General features: G+C 40.2%; 1 protein-coding gene across 1 annotated transcript in view; it reads left to right on the forward strand.

The window, feature by feature from the left end:
* Positions 1 to 24,571, forward strand: part of SND1 (staphylococcal nuclease and tudor domain containing 1) — a gene marked incomplete in the record, with an annotated part of 1,252,242 nt that overhangs the window by 548,577 nt on the left and 679,094 nt on the right. The window contains 1 exon segment of the mRNA XM_053716327.1: positions 13,961 to 14,061. Within this exon segment, the coding sequence (XP_053572302.1) occupies positions 13,961 to 14,061 (101 nt within the window).

Genomic DNA, 24,571 nt, shown 5'->3' on the forward strand with positions numbered 1-24,571 from the left:
TATAAACTTGTTCAGTGAACTTTTTTATTATTCATAATGTCTTTTGAATTACAGTCCTTTATAATTATAAGAAGGAATCTTAAATAATTAGTCTGTATTGTGCTTGGTAAACTGTCACATGACATTAAAAAAAAGTATCAGTAATTGGTATCGGAGAGTATTTGAAAACAATGTATCGGTACTTGTACTCAGTCATAGAAAACGGTATCGGTGCAAACCCTAGTCCGCATACCAGTGCTACCAAAACACAAACAAATGTTCCATGTGATCTTGGAGATCACTCTTAGAAGAACTATAGGCGGAGGATATAAGCATGTTGGTAAAACCAAGGAACTGCTAACGCATCCACCGACTCCGCCTGAGGATCCCTGGACCTGGATAGGTACCTGGAAGTTTCTTGTTTGGATGAGAAGTTCTATTTCTGGAAGACCCCACCATATGAACAATCTAAAAAAACACATCTGGATGGAGAGACACTCCCCCGGATGTAAGTCTGAGGCTGAGTAATCTGCTTCCCAATTGTCTATACCTGGGATATGTATCGCAGAAATTTAGACAGAAGCTGGATTCCGCCCAAGCAAGTATCCGAGATACTTCTTTCATAGCTAGGGGACTGTGAGCCCCACCGATGATTGAATATGCCACAGTTGTGATATTGTCTGTCTGAAAACAAATTATGGTTCTCTCTTCAGCAGAGGCCAAACCTGAAGAGCCCTGAAATAAGCACAGAGTTTTAAAATATTAATTGGTAACCTTGCCTCTTGAGATTTCCAAACCCTTTGTGCTGTCAGAGATCCCAGACAGCTCCCCAACCTGAAAGACTCGCATGTTGTGATCACAGTCCAGGTTGGATGAACAAAGATGCCCCTTGAATTATATGGTGGTGATCTAAGTCAGAGAAAGTTGAACATTGGGATATAAGAATAATTGTCATATATTTGTATAATCCCTGCACCATTGCTTCAGCATACAAAGCTGGAGAGGTCTCATATGAAAACGAGCAAAGGGTATCGCATCCGATGCTGCAGTCATGAGACCTAGAACTTCCATGCACATAGCCACTGAAGGGTATGATTGAGACTAAGGGTTCCGACAAGCTGAAACCAATTTTTATTTGTCTCTTGTCTGTTAGAGACAGAGTCATGGACACTGAATCTGGAAACCTTAAAGGTGACCCTTGTTTGAGGAATCAAGGAACTTTTTGGTAGATTGTTCCTCCAACCATATCTTTGAGAAACAAAAACTAGTTGATTTGTGAGAGATTAGGCAGAATGTAAAGACTGAGCCAGTACAAAGATATCGTCCAAATAAGGAAACACCACAATACCCCATTCTCTGATTACAGAGAATAGGGCACCGAGAACTTTTAAAAAATTCTTGGAACTGTCGCTAGGCCAAATTGAAGAGCAACATATTGGTAATGCTGGTCTAGAAAAGAGAATCTAAGAAACGATAGTGGTCTGGATGAAACAGAATATGAAGATATGCATCCTGTAAGTCTATCGTGGACATTATAATGAACTTGCTGAACAAAAGGCATAATAGTCCTTATAGTCTCCATTTTGAAAGTTGGCACTCTTACAAAACAGTTCAAAATATTCAGATCCAGAAACTGACCTGAATTAATTTTCTTTATTTGGGACAATTAATAGATTTGAATAAAACCCCAGACCCTGTTCCTGAAACGGAACTGATATAATTACCCCTGAAAAGCTCTAGATCTGAAACACACTTCAGAAAAGTCTGAGCCTTCACTGGATTTGCTGGAACGCGAGAGAAAAAAATCGTCTCACAGGAGGTCTTACTTTGAATCCATTGATTTTTGGACAGAATTCTGCCCAAATGTTTTGGAATATTTTTTAATCTGCCCCCCACCCTGAGCTGAGCTTATAAGGAACGCACCTTCATGCAGACTTGGGGGCTGGCTTTGGTTTCTTAAAAGGCTTGGATTTATTCCAACTTGAAGTGGGTTTGCAATTGGAACCAGATTCTTTGGGGGAAGGATTGGCTTTCTGTTCCTTATTCTGTCGAAAAAAATGAAAAACTACTGAAGCCTTAGATCTTTTATCCTGAGGTAAAAAAAAACTCCCTTCCCCCCAGTAACAGTTGAAATAATTGAATCCAACTGAGAACAAAATAAATTGCTACCTTGGAAAGAAAGTGAGATAGTAATCTAGACTGGATACCTGCCAGCAATCCAATATTTAAGCCCAAGCTCTTCTAGCTAATATAGCTAAAGACATGATTTAACATCAACAATTTTGAGATCAAAAATAGCATCACAGATAAAATGATTAGCATGTTGAAGCAAGCGAACAATTTAGACAAATCAGGATCTGTTTCCTGTTGCGCTAAACTTTCCAACCAAAAAGTTGATGCAGCTGCAAATCAGACATAGAAATGGCAGGCCTGAGAAGATAGCCAGTATATAATAAGCTTTCCTTAGATAGATTCAAGTTTCCTATCTAAAGGGTCCTTAAGGAAGTACTATCTTCCATAGGGATAGTAGTACTTTGGAAAGAGTAGAGATAGCCCCATCACTTTGGGATTTTCTCCCAAAACTCCAATCTATTTGCTGGAAAGGGATACAACTTTTTTAAACCTAGCAGAAGGAATAAAAGTACCACCAGGCCTATTCATTCCTTTGAAATCATATCAGAAAATAGCATCAGGAACTGGAAAAACCTCTGGAGTAACCATAGGAGGATTATAAACAGAATTTAAATGTTTACTAGTTTTAATATCAAGAGGACTAGTTTCTCAATATCCAAAGTATTGACACCTCTTAACAAGAAACAATATAACTCCATCCTTAAAGAGATAAGTAGATTGTCAGTGTTAATATCTGTGGTTAGGATCTTCTGAAACAGATAGATCCTCATCAGAGGAGGATAAATCAGTATGTTTTCGGTCATTTGAAATTTCATCAACTTTATGAGAAGTTTTAAAAGACCTTTTAATTTATTAGAAAGCGGAATAGCAGACAAAGCCTTCTGAATCGCATCAGCAATAAAAAAAAAATATATTCACAGGGATATCATGTACATTAGATGTTGAAGGAACAACAGGCAGTGTACTAGTTCTGATGGATACATTCTCTGCATGAAATGCTTATGACAATGCTTCACGTGCATGAGATACAGTGTTGTCTATATGAAACACATACTAACACCCTCTAGCAGTGCAAAACTGTCAAATGCATTTATATAAGAGGTGGTGTTCAAGGGTTAAAAATTAGCATATGAGCATACATAGGTTTAGCTTTCAACTTAGAACAACAAGAGAACAAAGCAAATTTGATGATACAAGTAAATTAAAGTTGTTTAAAAATGCATGCCCTATCTGATCATGAAAGTTTAATTTAGGGATTCAGTTAGGGCATTGAATTTTCAACAACTTTCCAATTTACATTTATCATCAAATTTGCTTTGTTTCTGTTTCTGGGTATTCTTTTTTAAAGCTAAACCTAGTTAGGCGCAAACTGATTTCTAAACTGTTGTAAACCGCCTCTTATCTCAGAGCATTTTGACAGTTTTTAACATTTAAACAGTGGTAGTTCATGTGTGCCATATAGATAACATTGTGCTCACTCCAATGGACTTAAGGAGTCAGCACTGATTGGCTAAAATACAAGTCTGTCAAAAGCACTAAGATAAGGGGGCAGTCTGCAGAGGCTTAGGTACAAGGTAATCAGAGGTAAAACATGTATTAATATCACAGTGTTGGTTATGCAAAATGTGGCACTGCAAAAAAGGGATTATCTATCTTTTTAAACAAAAGATTTTTTTCAATAGACTGTCCCTTTAAAGAAGTTTCTGTACTTTACAAGTCACATTCTCCAATCAACATCCTGTGAGATTTCTGCCATTTCCTCTTTTTACTGCGACTGTGGTATTGGCGCAAGTGTTATTTGCACCTAAACGCATAAGACCAACTGCAGATATACACAGCAGAGAATCAGCCTGTGGAACACTTCCGACGGATTATTCCTTATTTATTGTTAAAATGCTAAAACAGAGAAATGTGTGTTACTGATACCTGGTAAACTGTTATATAACAATGTAAAACGCCAATCACTTAAATGACACAAACTACAAATCTGCCACTAAGGTCTGATGTTTTTAATCCAAGGAGGAGATGGGGAATCTTGAGCAGAAAACAGCCATGAAGTAGTGAAAGGTTTAGCCTGAGATGACCGCTATTGTGCAGCCCCACAACAGGGACGCATGAAACAAGTGAAACTAGTCGGCCAGTTTTACACACAGCTGATGGGAAATGAGCCATAAACCATGTAACATTGTATTCTGTACATGGAAGCTGCAATTATAGGCCTTGGAGTGGCTTTCTTTATCTTCGTCCAACAGCAAGAAGGGGGAGAAAAAAGCAACCATAGAAACCATAACCTACTAAAAATATTTGGAGGTCAAGAAGGCAGAGAAAGAAAGCACCTTGACATGCAAGAGAGTCTAGAAATCACAACCTTACTCCTGTTACACTTGAAACGCAGATACCAAATACTCTAACGGAAAAAATCTAACAACCCCACAATCAGCTGTACACTGCCAAATCTACCGAACGCTCAAGAGGATAATGCTGTACGCAGGGTGCACAGTAGCAAAGGCTCAAGAGGTTAATGCTATAAACAGGGCGCACAGTAACAAAGGCACAAGAGGATAACGCTATATGCAGCGCACAGTAGCAAAGACTAAAATGCAAGTCTGTCATAAGCACTGAGATAAGGTGGCAGTCTGCAGAGGGTTAGATACAGGGTAATCACAGAGGTAAAAACATATTAATATAACTGAGATAAGGGCAGTCTGCAGAGGCTTAGATACAGGGTAATCACAGAGGTAAAAAGTATATTAATATAACTGAGATAAGGGGCAGTCTGCAGAGGCTTAGATACAGGGTAATCACAGAGGTAAAATGTATATTAATATAACTGAGATAAGGAGCAGTCTGCAGAGGCTTAGATACAGGGTAATCAGTGGTAAAAAGTATATTAATATAACCGAGATAAGGAGCAGTCTGCAGAGGCTTAGATACAGGTAATCACAGAGGTAAAAAGTATTAATATAACTGAGATAAGGGGCAGTCTGCAGATGCTTAGATACAAGGTAATCACCGTGGTAAAAAGTATATTAATATAACTGAGATAAGGTGCAGTCTGCAGAGGCTTAGATACAAGGTAATCACAGAGGTAAAAAGTATATTAATATAACAGATAAGGAGCAGTCTGCAGAGGCTTAGATACAAGGTAATCACAGAGGTAAAAAGTATATTAATATCTGAGATAAGAGCAGTCTGCAGAGGGTTAGATACAAGGTAATCACAGAGGTAAAAAACTGAATTTATGCTTACCTGATAAATTACTTCTCTCTTGTGATGTATCAAGTCCACTGATTCATCCTTTACTTGTGGGATATTCTCCTTCCCAACAGGAAGTGGCAAAGAGCACACAGCAGAGCTGTCCATATAGCTCCCCCCCCCCCAGTCATTCGACCGAAGGTTAGGAATAAAAGGAGAAAACCATAGGGTGCAGTGGTAACTGTAGTTTAACAAAAAAGCTACCTGACTTAATAGCCAGGGCGGGCCGTGGACTCGATACATCACAAGAGAAAGTAATTTATCAGGTAAGCATAAATTCTGTTTTCTCTTGTGATGTATCGAGTCCACGGCCCGCCCTGGCTATTAAGTCAGGTAGCTTTTTTGTTTAAACTACAGTTACCACTGCACCCTATGGTTTCTCCTTTTTATTCCTAACCTTCGGTCGAATGACTGGGGGGGGGGGAGCTATATGGACAGCTCTGCTGTGTGCTCTTTGCCACTTCCTGTTGGGAAGGAGAATATCCCACAAGTAAAGGATGAATCAGTGGACTTGATACATCACAAGAGAGAGTAATTTATCAGGTAAGCATAAATTCAGTTTTTTACCTCTGTGATTACCTTGTATCTAACCCTCTGCAGACTGCTCCTTATCTCAGTTATATTAATATACTTTTTACCTCTGTGATTACCTTGTATCTAAGCCTCTGCAGACTGCTCCTTATCTGTTATATTAATATACTTTTTACCTCTGTGATTACCTTGTATCTAAGCCTCTGCAGACTGCCCCTTATCTCAGTTATATTAATATACTTTTTACCACTGTGATTACCTTGTATCTAAGCATCTGCAGACTGCCCCTTATCTCAGTTATATTAATATACTTTTTACCTCTGTGATTACCCTGTATCTAAGCCTCTGCAGACTGCTCCTTATCTCGGTTATATTAATATACTTTTTACCACTGATTACCCTGTATCTAAGCCTCTGCAGACTGCTCCTTATCTCAGTTATATTAATATACATTTTACCTCTGTGATTACCCTGTATCTAAGCCTCTGCAGACTGCTCCTTATCTCAGTTATATTAATATACTTTTTACCTCTGTGATTACCCTGTATCTAAGCCTCTGCAGACTGCCCCTTATCTCAGTTATATTAATATGTTTTACCTCTGTGATTACCCTGTATCTAACCCTCTGCAGACTGCCACCTTATCTCAGTGCTTATGACAGACTTGCATTTTAGTCTTTGCTACTGTGCGCTCTGCATATAGCGTTATCCTCTTGTGCCTTTGTTACTGTGCGCCCTGTTTATAGCATTAACCTCTTGAGCCTTTGCTACTGTGCACCCTGCGTACAGCATTATCCTCTTGAGCGTTCGGTAGATTTGGCAGTGTACAGCTGATTGTGGGGTTGTTAGATTTTTTCCGTTAGAGTATTTGGTATCTGCGTTTCAAGTGTAACAGGAGTAAGGTTGTGATTTCTAGACTCTCTTGCATGTCAAGGTGCTTTCTTTCTCTGCCTTCTTGACCTCCAAATATTTTTAGTAGGTTATGGTTTCTATGGTTGCTTTTTTCTCCTCCCTTCTTGCTGTTGGACGAAGATAAAGAAAGCCACTCCAAGGCCTATAATTGCAGCTTCCATGTACAGAATACAATGTTACATGGTTTATGGCTCATTTCCCATCAGCTGTGTGTAAAACTGGCCGACTAGTTTCACTTGTTTCATGCGTCCCTGTTGTGGGGCTGCACAATAGCGGTCATCTCAGGCTAAACCTTTCACTACTTCATGGCTGTTTTCTGCTCAAGATTCCCCATCTCCTCCTTGGATTAAAAACATCAGACCTTAGTGGCAGATTTGTAGTTTGTGTCATTTAGTGATTGGCGTTTTACATTGTTATATAACAGTTTACCAGGTATCAGTAACACACATTTCTCTGTTTTAGCATTTTAACAATAATATAAGGAATAATCCGTCGGAAGTGTTCCACAGGCTGATTCTTCTGCTGTGTATATCTGCAGTTGGTCTTATGCGTTTAGGTGCAAATAACACTTGCGCCAATACCACAGTCGCAGTAAAAAGAGGAAATGGCAGAAATCTCACAGGATGTTGATTGGAGAATGTGACTTGTAAAGTACAGAAACTTCTTTAAAGGGACAGTCTAGTTGAAAAAAAATCTTTTGTTTAAAAAGATAGATAATCCCTTTTTTGCAGTGCCACATTTTGCATAACCAACACTGTGATATTAATACATGTTTTACCTCTGATTACCTTGTACCTAAGCCTCTGCAGACTGCCCCCTTATCTTAGTGCTTTTGACAGACTTGTATTTTAGCCAATCAGTGCTGACTCCTTAAGTCCATTGGAGTGAGCACAATGTTATCTATATGGCACACATGAACTACCACTGTTTAAATGTTAAAAACTGTCAAAATGCTCTGAGATAAGAGGCGGTTTACAACAGTTTAGAAATCAGTTTGCGCCTAACTAGGTTTAGCTTTAAAAAAGAATACCCAGAGAACAAAGCAAATTTGATGATAAATGTAAATTGGAAAGTTGTTGAAAATTCAATGCCCTAACTGAATCCCTAAATTAAACTTTCATGATTCAGATAGGGCATGCATTTTTAAACAACTTTATAATTTACTTGTATCATCAAATTTGCTTTGTTCTCTTGTTGTTCTAAGTTGAAAGCTAAACCTATGTATGCTCATATGCTAATTTTTAAGCCCTTGAACACCACCTCTTATATAAATGCATTTGACAGTTTTGCACTGCTAGAGGGTGTTAGTTCATGTGTTTCATATAGACAACACTGTATCTCATGCACGTGAAGCATTGTCATAAGCATTTACATGCAGAGAATGTATCCATCAGAACTAGTACACTGCCTGTTGTTCCTTCAACATCTAATGTACATGATATCCCTGTGAATATATTTTTTTTTTATTGCTGATGCGATTCAGAAGGCTTTGTCTGCTATTCCGCTTTCTAATAAACTTAAAAGGTCTTTTAAAACTTCTCATAAAGTTGATGAAATTTCAAATGACCGAAAACATACTGATTTATCCTCCTCTGATGAGGATCTATCTGTTTCAGAAGATCCTACCTCAGATATTAACACTGACAAATCTACTTATCTCTTTAAGATGGAGTATATATTTGTTTCTTGTTAAGAGGTGTCAATTACTTTGGATATTGAGGAAACTAGTCCTCTTGATATTAAAACTAGTAAACACTTTAAATTCTGTTTATAATCCTCCTATGGTACTCAGCAGAAGGTTTTTCCAGATTCCTCGATGCTATTTCTGATATGATTTCAAGGAATGGAATAGGGCCTGGTGAGTACTTCTTACTTCATTCTGCTAGGTTTAAAAAAGATGTATTCCCTTTCCAGCAAATAGATTGGAGTTTTGGGAGAAATCCCCCAAAGTTGATGGGGCTATCTCTACTCTTTCCCAAACGTACTACATATCCCTTTGGAAGATAGTATTCCTTTAAGGACCCTTTAGATAGGAAACTAGAATCTTATCTAAGGAAAGCTTATTTATATTCTGGCTATCTTCTCAGGCCTGCCATTTCCTATGTCTGATGTTGCAGCTGCATCAACTTATTGGTTGGAAAGTTTAGCGCAACTGGAACAGATCCTGATTTGTCTAACATTGTTCGCTTGCTTCAACATGCTAATCATTTTATCTGTGATGCTATTTTTGATCTCAAAATTGTTGATGTTAATCTATGTCTTTAGCTATATTAGCTAGAAGAGCTTTGTGGCTTAAATATTGGATTGCTGGCATGGTATCCAAGTCTAGATTACTATCTCACTTTCTTTCCAAGGTAGCAATTTATTTTGTTCTCAGTTGGATTCAATTATTTCAACTGTTACTGGGGGGAAGGGAGTTTTTTTTTACCTCAGGATAAAAGATCTAAGGCTTCTAGTAGTTTTCATTTTTTTCGACAGAATAAGGAACAGAAAGCCAATCCTTCCCCCAAAGAATCTGGTTCCAATTGCAAACCCTCTTCAAGTGGAATAAATCCAAGCCTTTTAAGAAACCAAAGCCAGCCCCCAAGTCTGCATGAAGGTGCGTGTCCTTATTCTAGCTCAGCTGGTGGGGGGCAGATTAAAAAATTTCCAAAACATTTGGGCAGATTCTGTCCAAAATCAATGGATTCAAAGTAAGACCTCCTGTGAGACGATTTTTTTCTCTCGCGTTCCAGCAAATCCAGTGAAGGCTCAGACTTTTCTGAAGTGTGTTTCAGATCTAGAGCTTTCAGGGGTAATTATATCAGTTCCGTTTCAGGAACAGGGTCTGGGGTTTTATTCAAATCTATTAATTGTCCCAAATAAAGAAAATTAATTCAGGTCAGTTCTGGATCTGAATATTTTGAACTGTTTTGTAAGAGTGCCAACTTTCAAAATGGAGACTATAAGGACTATTATGCCTTTTGTTCAGCAAGTTCATTATATGTCCACGATAGACTTACAGGATGCATATCTTCATATTCTGTTTCATCCAGACCACTATCGGTTTCTTAGATTCTCTTTTCTAGACCAGCATTACCAATATGTTGCTCTTCAATTTGGCCTAGCGACAGTTCCAAGAATTTTTTTAAAAGTTCTCGGTGCCCTATTCTCTGTAATCAGAGAATGGGGTATTGTGGTGTTTCCTTATTTGGACGATATCTTTGTACTGGCTCAGTCTTTACATTCTGCCTAATCTCTCACAAATCAACTAGTGTTGTTTCTCAAAGATATGGGTTGGAGGATCAATCTACCAAAAAGTTCCTTGATTCCTCAAACAAGGGTCACCTTTTAAGGTTTCCAGATTCAGTGTCCATGACTCTGTCTCTAACAGACAAGAGACAAATAAAATTGGTTTCAGCTTGTCGGAACCCTTAGTCTCAATCATACCCTTCAGTGGCTATGTGCATGGAAGTTCTAGGTCTCAGTGACTGCAGCATCGGATGCGATTACCCTTTGCTCGTTTTCATATGAGACCTCTCCAGCTTTGTATGCTGAAGCAATGGTGCAGGGATTATACAAATATATGACAATTAATATTCTTATATCCCAATGTTCAACTTTCTCTGACTTAGATCACCACCATATAATTCAAGGGGCATCTTTTGTTCATCCAACCTGGACTGTGATCACAAACAGATGCGAGTCTTTCAGGTTGGGGGAGCTGTCTGGGGATCTCTGACAGCACAAAGGGTTTGGAAATCTCAAGAGGCAAGGTTACCAATTAATATTTTAAAACTCTGTGCTATTTTCAGGGCTCTTCAGGTTTGGCCTCTGCTGAAGAGAGAACCATTAATTTGTTTTCAGACAGACAATATCACAACTGTGGGCATATGTCAATCATCGGGGTGGGGCTCACAGTCCCCTAGCTATGAAAGAAGTATCTCGGATACTTGCTGGGCGGAATCCAGCTTCTGTCTAATTTCTGCGATACATATCCCAGGTATAGACAATTGGGAAGCAGATTATCTCAGCCGTCAGAACTTTACATCCGGGGGAGTGTTCTCTCCATCCAGATGTGTTTTTTTTAGATTGTTCATATGTGGGGGTCTTCCAGAAATAGATCTTCTCATCCAAACAAGAAACTTCCCAGGTACCTATCCAGGTCCAGGGATCCTCAGGCGGAGTCGGTGGATGCGTTAGCAGTTCCTTGGTTTTACCAACATGCTTATATCCTTCCGCCTATAGTTCTTCTAAGAGTGATCTCCAAGATCATCATGGAACATTTGTTTGTGTTTCTGGTAGCACCTGGTATGCGGACTAGGGTTGCACCGATACCGTTTTTCTATGACTGAGTACAAGTACCGATACTTGTTTTTCAAATACTCTCCGATACCAATTACTGATACTTTTTTTTTAATGTCATGTGACAGTTTACCAAGCACAATACAGACTAATTATTTAAGATTCCTTCTTTATAATTATAAAGGACTGTAATTCAAAAGACATTATGAAATAATAAAAAGTTCACTGAACATGTTTATAAATAAAATATATTCACAATAAAATATTTAATTTAAAGGGGTGATACAATTGGTTGTAGGGCTGTTATATAACATCAATCTGACATTTGTATGGAGGTTCGACTCTAAGTTGAACAGTCTTTCACTTCCAAACTACTGCATGGGGGCAGAAGATATTTTTTGGGCCATTTTAGCCAGAGCTGGAAATCTGTTTATTAACTGCCCCAGTACTTCAGGGGTTTGTCTGAATGAGGTACAGTGATCTCTCATACAATAATACAAATAACATCAATTTGTATTGTCAGAACAGTGTAAACAATTTTTAGTTTAGTCTCCACTCCAGTTTAAAATGAAATGGGAACATGCAGTTTGAAAAAACACCACAAGATAGCATATGGGTAGGAAGTGGAGGTATCGGTTTAAGTATCGGTGCATTCGCACGAGTAAAAGTACTCATGCAAATACTTGGTATCGTTACCGATACTAGTATCGGTATCGGTGCATCCCTAATGCGGACCTTGTCCGGATGTCCAGTTGTCAACCTTGGCCACTTCCTTTAAGACCAGACCTTCTGTCTCAAGGACCGTTTTTCCATCAGGATCTCAAATTGTTAAATTTGAAGGTATGGAAATTGAACGCTTAGTGCTTAGTCAGAGGTTTCTCTGACTCGGTGATTGATACTATGTTACAGGTTTGTAAATCTTTTTCTAGGAAGATTTATTATCAAGTTTGGAAGACTTATATTTCATGGTGTTCTTCTCATAAATTCTCCTGGCATTCTTTTAGAATTCCTAGAATTTTACTGTATCTTCAGGATGGTTTGGATAAAGGTTTGTCTGCAAGTTTCTTTAAGGGACAAATCTCTACTCTTTCTGTTTTATTTCACAGAAAGATTGCTAAGCTTCCTGATATTCACTGTTTTGTTCAGGCTTTGGTCTGTATCAAGCCTGTCATTAAATCAGTCTCTCCTCCTTGGAGTCTTAATTTGGTTTTGAAAGCTTTACAGGCTCCTGCTTTTGAGCCTATGCATTCTTTGGATATTAAACTACTTTCTTGGAAAGTGTTGTTCCATTTGGCTATCTCTTCTGCTAGAAGTGTTTCGGAATTATCTGCTCTTTCTTGTGAGTCACCTTTTCTGATTTTTCATCAAGATAAGGCAGTTTTGTGAACTTCATTAAAATTTTTACCTAAAGTTGGGAATTCTAACATTAATAGGGAAATTGTTGTCCCCTCTTTGTGTCCTAATCCTAAGAATTCTTTGGAAAGTTCCTTACATTCTCTGGATGTTGTAAGAGCATTGAAATATTATGTCGAAGGTACTAAAGATTTCAGGAAGACTTCTAGTCTATTTGTTGTATTTTCTGGTTCTAGGAAAGGTCAGAAGGCTTCTGCCTTTTCCTTGGCATCTTGGTTAAAGATTTTGATTCATAAAGCTTATTTGGAGTCGGGTCAGGCCCCGCCTCAGAGAATCACAGCTCATTCTACTAGATCAGTCTCCACTTTGTAGCCTTTTAAGAATGAAGCTTCAGTTGATCATATTTGCAAAGCAGCGACTTGGTCTTCTTTGCATACATTTACTAAATTCTACCGTTTTGATGTATTTGCCTCTTTGGAAGCAGTTTTTGGTAGAAAAGTTCTTCAGGCAGCTGTTTCAGTTTGATTCCTCTGCTTATGTTTTAAGTTTTTTTCATTTATGAGAAAAACGTGTTCTTTTGGTTGTGGATTTAACTTTTTCAGGGGAAAATGTCTGTTTTTATTTTATCCCTCCCTCTCTAGTGACTCTTGTGTGGAGTTCCACATATTGGGTATTACTATCCCATACGTCACTAGCTCATGGACTATTGCCAATTACATGAAAGAAAACATAATTTATGTAAGAACTTACCTGATAAATTCATTTCTTTCATATTGGCCAGAGTCCATGAGACCCACCCCTTTTATGGTGGTTATGTTTTTTTTTTGTATAAAGCACAATTATATTTCCAATTCCTTTGCTGATGCTTTTTACTCCTTTTTCTATCACCCCACTACTTGGCTATTCGTTAAACTGAGTTGTGGGTGTGGTGAGGGGTGTATTTATAGGCATTTTGAGGTTTGGGAAACTTTGCCCCTCCTGGTAGGATTGTATATCCCATATGTCACTAGCTCATGGATTCCTGTCAATATAAAAGAAATGAATTTATTGGGTAAGTTCTTACATAAATTATGTTATTTATATAACAGTGTTGGTTGTGCAAAACTGGGGAATGGTAAATAAAGGGATTATCTATCTTTTTAAACAATAACATTTTTGGTGTTTACTATCCCTTTAAGGGATATAAAATACTTTTTTGTTTCCTGATGCAATCTGTGGAAATTTCATTGTTCTATTACTTGCTTTTTCTTAGTGTCTGATAGTACCATGTTGCATAGAGCCTGTAGATTTGTTCAGCACAGGGATTTATTAATCAGATTTGTAGCAGGTTCTGTCCTGATCTTGTTTAGATTGAGATGATTTTATAAAATGAAGCAAACTGGTCTTTAATCAGAGTTTAGAACTTTAAGTTAGACCAAATGGGGCTTCATTTTGAAAGCTAATTCCAAAGAAAGCTTCTGTAGAGATTTGTATGGCAGCAAGAATTACACAACAATGTCTTTGTTTCCACACAGGTTAATGTGAATGTAGATTACATCCGTGCCGCAAGTACAGCTACAGAAAGTGCCCCAGCATTCCCAGAGCGCACCTGTGCCACCGTGTCCATCGGCGGAATGTAAGTACCTGTCTGTTAAGCCTCTCATGATACGTAAATAGCTGCTGTATCAGGTGTAGCACCATCTAGCCTGTGCGCTTCAGCTTGTTCTTGCTGTGTTTTGTTCCTTGTTCCCGAAAGTAGTTTGGTAATTTGCTCCGGTGTTTCTCCATAGCAGTTAGTCTTGTGGCCACATTACCTCTGTCCTGGAGAAGACCCTTGGTACAACATTGGAGCATTATCCCTGATGCTGCTAAGGGAAGTGGGACATGGAAATTGCCCTTATCTGCCAGTAGCACACATGTTCCTATAGAGGCAGCGCAGATGGTCGTCCACATATGACGCACATGTTTTTTTTGTTTTGTTTTTTAACCCCATTCATTAGTTTTCTATTCCCCATACTAGGACCCCTCTCTCCCTTCCTCTGTTGTATGACCAGTTTCTCTCATGTCTTTTTCCAGCCCTTAAACCTCAATGTCTATCATATGCCTCCTCTTAGAATTCTCTCTCGCATATTCCTCTCTTCACACCTCACATTCTTTCTCATAAGCATTATCCAAGTTCCTTGGACCTCGCTTTCTCTCGCACACTCACTCTGTGTTTCTCTCCCCCGCTTGCCCTGTGTTTCCCACACTTAGCCGTTTTCTGTGTGTGTGTGCGTCTCTTGCCATGTGCATAGAAACATAGATATTGACGGCAGATAAGAGCCATAGTCCCAGCAAGTCTGCCCGATATTACCTAACAGTATAAACTTATCTAGTTCGTAGGATATGAAATGTACAAATTTTTTGTGCAGATATTTACGAACAGGTAATTAGTGAACCAAAATTCAGCTAGCGTAACTATTCACTCCTGAGTTGGAGTCCCACCTTTCGCGGGATACACTTAGCTACAAAGATATTATATCCAACAATCCTGCTTAATAGACAGATCTTAAGTGCAGAGGTAATCCATACCACATCAACAACTCATATAAGTAACTGTTGTAAGGTATACTTGATAATGCACAATGGCATAAAGCCGGGTAAGTATCATATCACTCACCCTCCTTATCCGTAGCGGTATTCATGCCTCTGTCACGCACACAACAGGTGAGTATTGCTGTTGTAGGCTGTTCTGAACTCCGGAACCATTCAGGCTCTCCTGAACCCGTAGCAAAACCAAAATGTAAGTCTAAAACAGATTCACAGTTCCAGGGTAGAAAGGAGAGAGAGGGGAGGTTTTTGGTATAATAAAACCGGCACAGCAAACAGTGTAAAACCGGTATAATAAAACCGGCACAGCAAACAGTGAGATCCTTCTGCTGACGCGTTTCCTGCAGGAAACGCGTCAGCAGAAGGATCTCACTGTTTGCTGTGCCGGTTTGTTTTAAGAAACATTAATAAAGTACATGTTTTATTATACCAAAAACCTCCCCTCTCTCTCCTTTCTACCCTGGAACTGTGAATCTGTTTTAGACTAGTTCGTAGGATAGCCTTATGCTTGTCCCAGTCATTTTTAAAGTCCCTGACAGTGTTTGTTGCTACTACCTCTTGAGAAATTTTATTCCATAAATCAATCACTCTTTCTGTAAAGAAACTTCCTCAAATTACTCCTGAATCTACTGCCCTTCAGCTTGAGATCATGACCCCTTGTTCTTGAATTTTCCATTTCTCTTGTTAAGTGTATCCAGTCCACGGATCATCCATTACTTGTGGGATATTCTCCTTCCCAACAGGAAGTTGCAAGAGGATCACCCACAGCAGAGCTGTTATATAGCTCCTCCCCTAACTGTCATATCCAGTCATTCTCTTGCAAGCCTCAACCAAGATGGAGGTCGTAAGAGGAGAGTGGTGTTTTATACTTAGTTTATTCTTCAATCAAGTTTGTTATTTTTAATTGGTGCCGGAGTGTACTGTTTATCTCAGGCAGTATTTAGAAGAAGAATCTGCCTGCGTTTTCTATGATCTTAGCAGAAGTAACTAAGATCCATGGCTGTTCTCACATATTCTGAGGAGTGAGGTAACTTCAGAGAGGGAATGGCGTGCAGGTTTTCCTGCAATAAGGTATGTGCAGTTAATATTTTTCTAGGGATGGAATTTGCTAGAAAATGCTGCTGATACCGAACTAATGTAAGTAAAGCCTTAAATGCAGTGATAGCGACTGGTATCAGGCGTATTAATAGAGATGCATACTCTTATAAAAATGTAATATAAAACGTTTGCTGGCATGTTTAATCGTTTTTATATGTATTTGGTGATAAAACTTATTGGGGCCTAGTTTTTTTCCACATTGCTGGCTTGAATTTTGCCTAGAAACAGTTTCCTTAGGCTTTCCACTGTTGTAATATGAGTGGGAGGGGCCTATTTTAGCGTTTTTTTTTGCACAGCAAAAATTACAGACACAGACATCCAGCTTCTTCCTGCATGATCCAGGACATCTCTGGAGGGCTCAAAAGGCTTCAAAGTCGTTTTTGAGGGAGGTAAAAAGCCACTGTAGAGCTGTGGCAGTTGTTGTGACTGTTTGAAAAAACTTTATTGTCTTTTCTTATTCCATTTTGGGTATTAAGGGGTTAATCATCCATTTGCAAGTGGGTGCAATGCTCTGCTAACTTGTTACATACACTGTAAAAATTTCGTTAGTGTAACTGCCTTTTTTCACTGTTATTTCAAATTTTGACAAAATTTGTGTTTCTTAAAGGTGCAGTAACATTTTTTATATTGCTTGTAAACTTGTTTAAAGTGTTTTCCAAGCTTGCTAGTCTCATTGCTAGTCTGTTTAAACATGTCTGACACAGAGGAAACAACTTGTTCATAATGTTTGAAAGCCATGGTGGAGCCCCATAGAATGTGTACTAAATGTATTGATTTCACCTTAAACAGTAAAGATCAGTCTTTAACTATAAAAGAAATATCACCAGAAGATTCTGAGGAGGGGGAAGTTATGCCGACTAACTCTCCCCATGTGTCAGACCCTTCGCCTCCCGCTCAGGGGATGCACGCTAATATGGTGCCAATTACATCAGGGACGCCCATAGCGATTACCTTGCAGGACATGGCTGCAATCATGAATAATACCCTGTCAGAGGTATTATCCAGGTTGCCTGAATTAAGAGGCAAGCGCGATTGCTCTGGGGTTAGGAGAAATAGAAATACAGAGCGCGCAGATGCTGTAAGGGCCATGTCTGATACTGCGTCACAATATGCAGATCATGAGGACGGAGAGCTTCAGTCTGTGGGTGACATCTCTGATTCGGGGAAACCTGATTCAGAGATTTTTAATTTTAAATTTAAGCTTGAGAACCTCCGTGTGTTGCTTGGGGAGGTATTAGCTGCTCTGAATGACTGTAACACGGTTGCAGTACCAGATAAATTGTGTAGGCTGGATAAATACTATGCGGTACCGGTGTGTACTGATGTTTTTCCTATACCTAAAAGGCTTACAGAAATTATTAGCAAGGAGTGGGATAGACCGGGTGTGCCTTTTTCCCCACCTCCTATATTTAGAAAAATGTTTCCAATAGACGCCACTACACGGGACTTATGGCAGACGGTCCCTAAGGTGGAGGGAGCAGTTTCTACTTTAGCAAAGCGTACTACTATCCCGGTTGAGGACAGTTGTGCTTTTTCAGATCCAATGGATAAAAAATTGGAGGGTTACCTTAAGAAAATGTTTATTCAACAAGGATTTATTTTACAGCCCCTTGCATGCATTGCGCCTGTCACGGCCGCAGCGGCATTCTGGTTTGAGGCCCTGGAAGAGGCCATCCATTCAGCTCCATTGACTGAAATTATTGACACGCTTAGAACACTTAAGCTAGCTAACTCATTTGTTTCTGATGCCATTGTTCATTTGACTAAACTAACGGCTAAGAATTCCGGATTCGCCATCCAAGCGCGTAGGGCGCTATGGCTTAAATCCTGGTCAGCTGACGTGACTTCGAAGTCTAAATTACTCAACATCCCTTTCAAGGGGCAGACCTTATTCGGGCCTGGTTTGAAGGAAATTATTGCTGACATTACTGGAGGTAAGGGTCACACCCTTCCTCAGGACAGGGCAAAAGCAAAGGCCAAACAGTCTAATTTTCGTGCCTTTCGAAATTTCAAGGCAGGTGCAGCATCAACTTCCTCCGCTTCAAAACAAGAGGGACCTTTTGCTCAATCTAAGCAGGCCTGGAAACCTAACCAGTCCTGGAACAAAGGCAAGCAGGCCAGAAAGCCTGCTGCTGCCTCTAAGACAGCATGAAGGAACGGCCCCCTATCCGGCGACGGATCTAGTAGGGGGCAGACTTTCTCTCTTCGCCCAGGCGTGGGCAAGAGATGTTCAGGATCCCTGGGCGTTGGAGATCATATCTCAGGGATATCTTCTGTACTTCAAAGCTTCCCCTCCACAAGGGAGATTTCATCTTTCAAGGCTATCTGCAAATCAGATAAAGAAAGAGGCATTCCTACGCTGTGTGCAAGACCTCCTAGTTATGGGAGTGATCCATCCAGTTCCACGGACGGAACAAGGACAGGGTTTTTATTCGAATCGGTTTGTGGTTCCCAAAAAAAGATGGAACCTTCAGACCAATTTTGGATCTAAAGATCTTAAACAAATTCCTCAGAGTTCCATCTTTCAAAATGGAAACTATTCGGACGATCCTACCCATGATCCAAGAAGGTCAGTACATGACCGCAGTGGACTTAAAGGATGCCTACCTTCACATACCGATTCACAAAGATCATCGGTTTCTAAGGTTTGCCTTTCTAGACAGGCATTACCAATTTGTAGCTCTTCCCTTCAGGTTGGCTACAGCCCCGAGAATCTTTACAAAGGTTCTGGGCTCACTTCTGGCGGTTCTAAGACCGCGAGGCATAGCGGTGGCTCCGTATCTAGACGACATCCTGATACAGGCGTCAAGCTTTCAAGTTGCCAAGTCTCATACAGAGATAGTTCTGGCATTTCTGAGGTTGCACGGGTGGAAAGTGAATGAGGAAAAGAGTACTCTATCCCCACTCACAAGAGTCTCCTTCTTAGGGACTCTTATAGATTCTGTAGAAATGAAAATTTACCTGACGGAGTCCAGGTTATCAAAACTTCTAAATGCTTGCCGTGTTCTTCACTCCATTCCGCGCCCTTCGGTAGCTCAGTGTATGGAGGTAATCGGCTTAATGGTAGCGGCAATGGACATAGTGCCATTTGCGCGCCTTCATCTCAGACTGCTGCAGTTATGCATGCTGAGTCAGTGGAATGGGGATTACACAGATTTGTCCCCTCTGCTAAATCTGGATCAAGAGACCAGAGATTCTCTTCTCTGGTGGTTGTCTCGGGTACACCTGTCCAAGGGTATGACCTTTCGCAGGCCAGATTGGACAATTGTAACAACAGATGCCAGCCTTCTAGGTTGGGGTGCAGTCTGGAATTCCCTGAAGGTCACAAGGTTCGTGGACTCAGGAGGAGAAACTCCTTCCAATAAATATTCTGGAGTTAAGAGCGATACTCAATGCTCTTCTGGCTTGGCCTCAGTTAGCAACACTGAGGTTCATCAGATTTCAGTCGGACAACATCACGACTGTGGCTTATATCAACCATCAAGGGGGAACCAGGAGTTCCCTAGCGATGTTAGAAGTCTCAAAAATAATTCGCTGGGCAGAGTACCACTCTTGCCACCTGTCAGCAATCCATATCCCAGGCGTGGAGAACTGGGAGGCGGATTTTCTAAGTTGTCAGACTTTCCATCTGGGGGAGTGGGAACTCCATCCGAAGGTGTTTGCTCAGTTGATTCATCGTTGGGGAAAACCAGAGTTGGATCTCATGGCGTCTCGCCAGAACGCCAAGCTTCCTTGTTACGGATCCAGGTCCAGGGACCCTGAAGCGACGCTGATAGATGCTCTAGCAGCGCCTTGGTTCTTTAACCTGGCTTAGGTGTTTCCACCGTTTCCTCTGCTCCCTCGACTGATTGCCAAAATCAAACAGGAGAGAGCATCAGTGATTCTGATAGCACCTGCGTGGCCACGCAGGACTTGGTATGCAGACCTAGTGGACATGTCATCCTTTCCACCATGGACTCTGCCTCTAAGACAGGACCTTCTAATACAAGGTCCTTTCAATCATCCAAATCTAATTTCTCTGAGACTGACTGCATGGAGATTGAACGCTTGATTCTATCAAAGCGTGGTTTCTCCGAGTCGGTCATTGATACTTTAATACAGGCACAAAAGCCTGTTACCAGGAAAATCTACCACAAGATATGGCGTAAATATCTTTATTGGTGTGAATCCAAGAATTACTCATGTAGTAAGGTTAGGATTCCTAGAATATTGTCTTTTCTCCAAGAGGGCTTGGGCAAAGGATTATCAGCTAGTTCCTTAAAGGGACAGATTTCTGATCTGTCTATTCTTTTGCACAAGCGTCTGGCAGAGGTTCCAGACGTCCAGGCATTTTGCTAGGCTTTGGTTAGAATTAAGCCTGTGTTTAAACCTGTTGCTCCCCCGTGGAGCTTAAACTTGGTTCTTAAGGTTCTTCAAGGAGTTCCGTTTGAACCCCTTCATTCCATTGATATTAAACTTTTATCTTGGAAAGTTCTGTTTTTGATGGCTATTTCCTCGGCTCGGAGAGTCTCTGAGCTATCTGCCTTACAATGTGATTCTCCTTATCTGATTTTTCATGCAGATAAGGTAGTTCTGCGTACCAAACCTGGGTTTTTACCTAAGGTGGTTTCTAACAAGAATATCAATCAAGAGATTGTTGTTCCATTGTTGTGCCCTAATCCTTCTTCAAAGAAGGAACGTCTTTTACATAATCTGGACGTAGTCCGTGCCTTGAAGTTTTACTTACAAGCTACTAAAGATTTTCGTCAAACATCTTCCCTGTTTGTCGTTTACTCTGGACAGAGGAGAGGTCAAAAAGCTTCGGCAACCTCTCTTTCCTTTTGGCTTCGGAGCGTAATACTCCTAGCCTATGAGACTGCTGGACAGCAGCCCCCTGAAAGGATTACAGCTCATTCTACTAGAGCTGTGGCTTCCACCTGGGCCTTCAAAAATGAGGCCTCTGTTGAACAGATTTGCAAGGCTGCGACTTGGTCTTTGCTTCACACTTTTTCAAAATTTTACAAATTTGATACTTTTGCTTCTTCGGAGGCTGTGTTTGGGAGAAAGGTTCTTCAGGCAGTGGTTCCTACCGCTTAATCCTGCCTTGTCCCTCCCATCATCCGTGTACTTTAGCTTTGGTATTGGTATCCCACAAGTAATGGATGATCCGTGGACTGGATACACTTAACAAGAGAAAACATAATTTATGCTTACCTGATAAATTTATTTCTCTTGTAGTGTATCCAGTCCACGGCCCGCCCTGTCCTTTTAAGGCAGGTCTAAATTTTAATTAAACTACAGTCACCACTGCACCCTATGGTTTCTCCTTTCTCTGTTTTCGGTCGAATGACTGGATATGACAGTTAGGGGAGGAGCTATATAGCAGCTCTGCTGTGGGTGATCCTCTTGCAACTTCCTGTTGGGAAGGAGAATATCCCACAAGTAATGGATGATCCGTGGAATGGATACACTACAAGAGAAATAAATTTATCAGGTAAGCATAAATTATGTTTTTATGTAAAATACCCACAGCCTCAGTTTTACTAAGCCCTTTAATGTACTTGAAAGTTGCTATCATATCACCTCTTTCCCTTCTCTCCTCTAAGCTATACATATTTAGGTAATTGAGCCTATCCTGGTAATTTTTATTTTTTAGACCATGTACCATTTTTGTAGCCTCCTTTGCACAGATTCAAGTTTGTTAATATCCTTCTGAAGATATGGCCTCCAGAACTGCACACAATACTCAAGATGAGGCCTAACTAATGATCTATAAAGTGGCATAAGAACCTTACTATTTCTGCTGCAAATACCTCTACCAATACATCCAAGCATTCTGCTAGCCTTACTCGCTGCATTACTACATTGTTTACTAAGTTTTAAATCATCTGAAATAATAATTCGCAAGTCCTGTTCCTCATCTGTAACAGTAAAGTATCACTGAGTCTGTAACATTTGCATTTGTATTCCCTAAATGCAATATTTTACACTTTGCTGTGTTAAACTTTAGATCCCAGTCATTTGTCCAATCCTCCAATTGTTGTATATCACTTCTCATTTCTCTTGTTAAGTGTATCCAGTCCACGGATCATCCATTACTTATGGGATATTCTCCTTCCCAACAGGAAGTTGCAAGAGGATCACCCACAGCAAAGCTGCTATATAGCTCCTCCCCTAACTGCCATATCCAGTCATTCTCTTGCAAGCCTCAACCAAGATGGAGGTCGAAAGAGGAGTGTGGTGTTTTATACTTAGTTTATTTCTTCAATCAAAAGTTTATTTTTAAATGGTACCGGAGTGTGCTGTTTATCTCAGGCAGTATTTAGAAGAAGAATCTGCCTGCATTTTCTATGATCTTAGCAGAAGTAACTAAGATCCATGGCTGTTCTCACATATTCTGAGGATTGAGGTAACTTCAGAGAGGGAATGGCGTGCAGGTTTTCCTGCAATAAGGTATGTGCAGTTAATATTTTTCTAGGGATGGAATTTGCTAGAAAATGCTGCTGATACCGGATTAATGTAAGTAAAGCCTTAAATGCAGTGATAGCTACTGGTATCAGGCTTATTAATAGAGATGCATACTCTTATAAAAATGTAATATAAAACGTTTGCTGGCATGTTAATTGTTTTTATATATGTTTGGTGACAAAACTTATTGGGGCCTAGTTTTTTTCCACATGGCTGGTTTGATTTCTGCCAAGAGACAGTTTCCTGAAGCTTTCCACTGTTGCAATATGAGTGGGAAGGGCCTATTTTAGTGCTTTTCTGTGCAGCTAAAAAGTGACTGTTTAAAAAATGTTTTTGTCATTTATTATTCTGTTTTTGTTATTAAGGGGTTAATCATCCATTTGCAAGTGGGTGCAATGCCTGCTGACTTGTTACATACACTGTAAAAATTTTGTTAGTGTAACTGCCTTTTTTCACTGTTATTTCAAATGTTGTCAAAATTTGTTTCTCTTAAAGGCACAGTAACATTTTTTATATTGCTTTTTAACTTGCTTTAAAGTGTTTTCCAAGCTTGCTAGTCTCATTGCTAGTCTGTACAAACATGTCTGAAACAGAGGATACTTGTTCATTATGTTTAAAAGCCATGGTGGAGCCCCATAGGAGAATGTGTACTAAATGTATTGATTTCACCTTAAACAGTAAAGATCAGTCTTTATCTATAAAAGAATTGTCACCAGAGGGGTCTGTCGAGGGGGAAGTTATGCCGACTAACTCTCCCCACGTGTCGGACCCTTCGCCTCCCCGCTCAAGGGACGCACGCTAATATGGCGCCAAGTACATCAGGGACGCCCATAGCGATTACTTTGCAGGACATGGCTGCAATCATGAATAATACCCTGTCAGAGGTATTATCCAGATTGCCTGAATTGAAAGGCAAGCGCGATAGCTCTGGGGTTAGATGAGATACAGAGCGCGTAGATGCTGTAAGAGCCATGTCTGATACTGCGTCACAATATGCAGAACCTGAGGACGGAGAGCTTCAGTCTGTGGGTGACGTCTCTGATTCGGGGAGACCTGATTCAGAGATTTCTAATTTTAAATTTAAGCTTGAGAACCTCCGTGTATTGCTTGGGGAGGTATTAGCTGCTCTGAATGACTGTGACACAATTGCAGTGCCAGAGAAATTGTGTAGGCTGGATAAATACTATGCAGTGCCGGTGAGCACTGATGTTTTTCCAATACCTAAAAGGCTTACAGAAATTATTAGTAAGGAGTGGGATAGGCCCGGTGTGCCCTTTTCCCCACCTCCTATATTTAGAAAAATGTTTCCAATAGATGCCACTACACGGGACTTATGGCAGACGGTCCCTAAGGTGGAGGGAGCAGTTTCTACTTTAGCAAAGCGTACCACTATCCCGGTTGAGGACAGTTGTGCTTTTTCAGATCCAATGAATAAAAAATTAGAGGGTTACCTTAAGAAAATGTTTATTCAACAAGGTTTTATTTTACAGCCCCTTGCATGCATTGCGTCTGTCACTGCTGCGGCGGCATTCTGGTTTGAGGCCCTGGAAGAGGCCATCCATACAGCTCCATTGACTGAAATTGTTGACAAGCTTAGAACTCTTAAGCTAGCTAACTCATTTGTTTCTGATGCCATTGTTCATTTGACTAAACTAACGGCTAAGAATTCTAGATTCGCCATCCAGGCGCGTAGGGCGATATGGCTCAAATCCTGGTCAGCTGATGTGACTTCAAAGTCTAAATTACTCAACATTCCTTTCAAGGGGCAGACCTTATTCGGGCCTGGTTTGAAAGAAATTATTGCTGACATTACTGGAGGTAAGGGTCATACCCTTCCTCAGGACAGGGCCAAATCAAAGGCCAGTCAGTCTAATTGTCGTGCCTTTCGAAATTCCAAGGCAGGTGCAGCATCAACTTCCTCCGCTTCAAGACGAGAGGGAACTTTTGCTCAATCTAAGCAGGCCTGGAAACCTAACCAGTCCTGGAACAAAGGCAAGCAGGCCAGTAAGCCT

Source organism: Bombina bombina, chromosome 6, assembly GCF_027579735.1.
Source record: "Bombina bombina isolate aBomBom1 chromosome 6, aBomBom1.pri, whole genome shotgun sequence".
In the NCBI taxonomy this organism is placed as follows: Eukaryota; Metazoa; Chordata; class Amphibia; order Anura; family Bombinatoridae; genus Bombina; species Bombina bombina.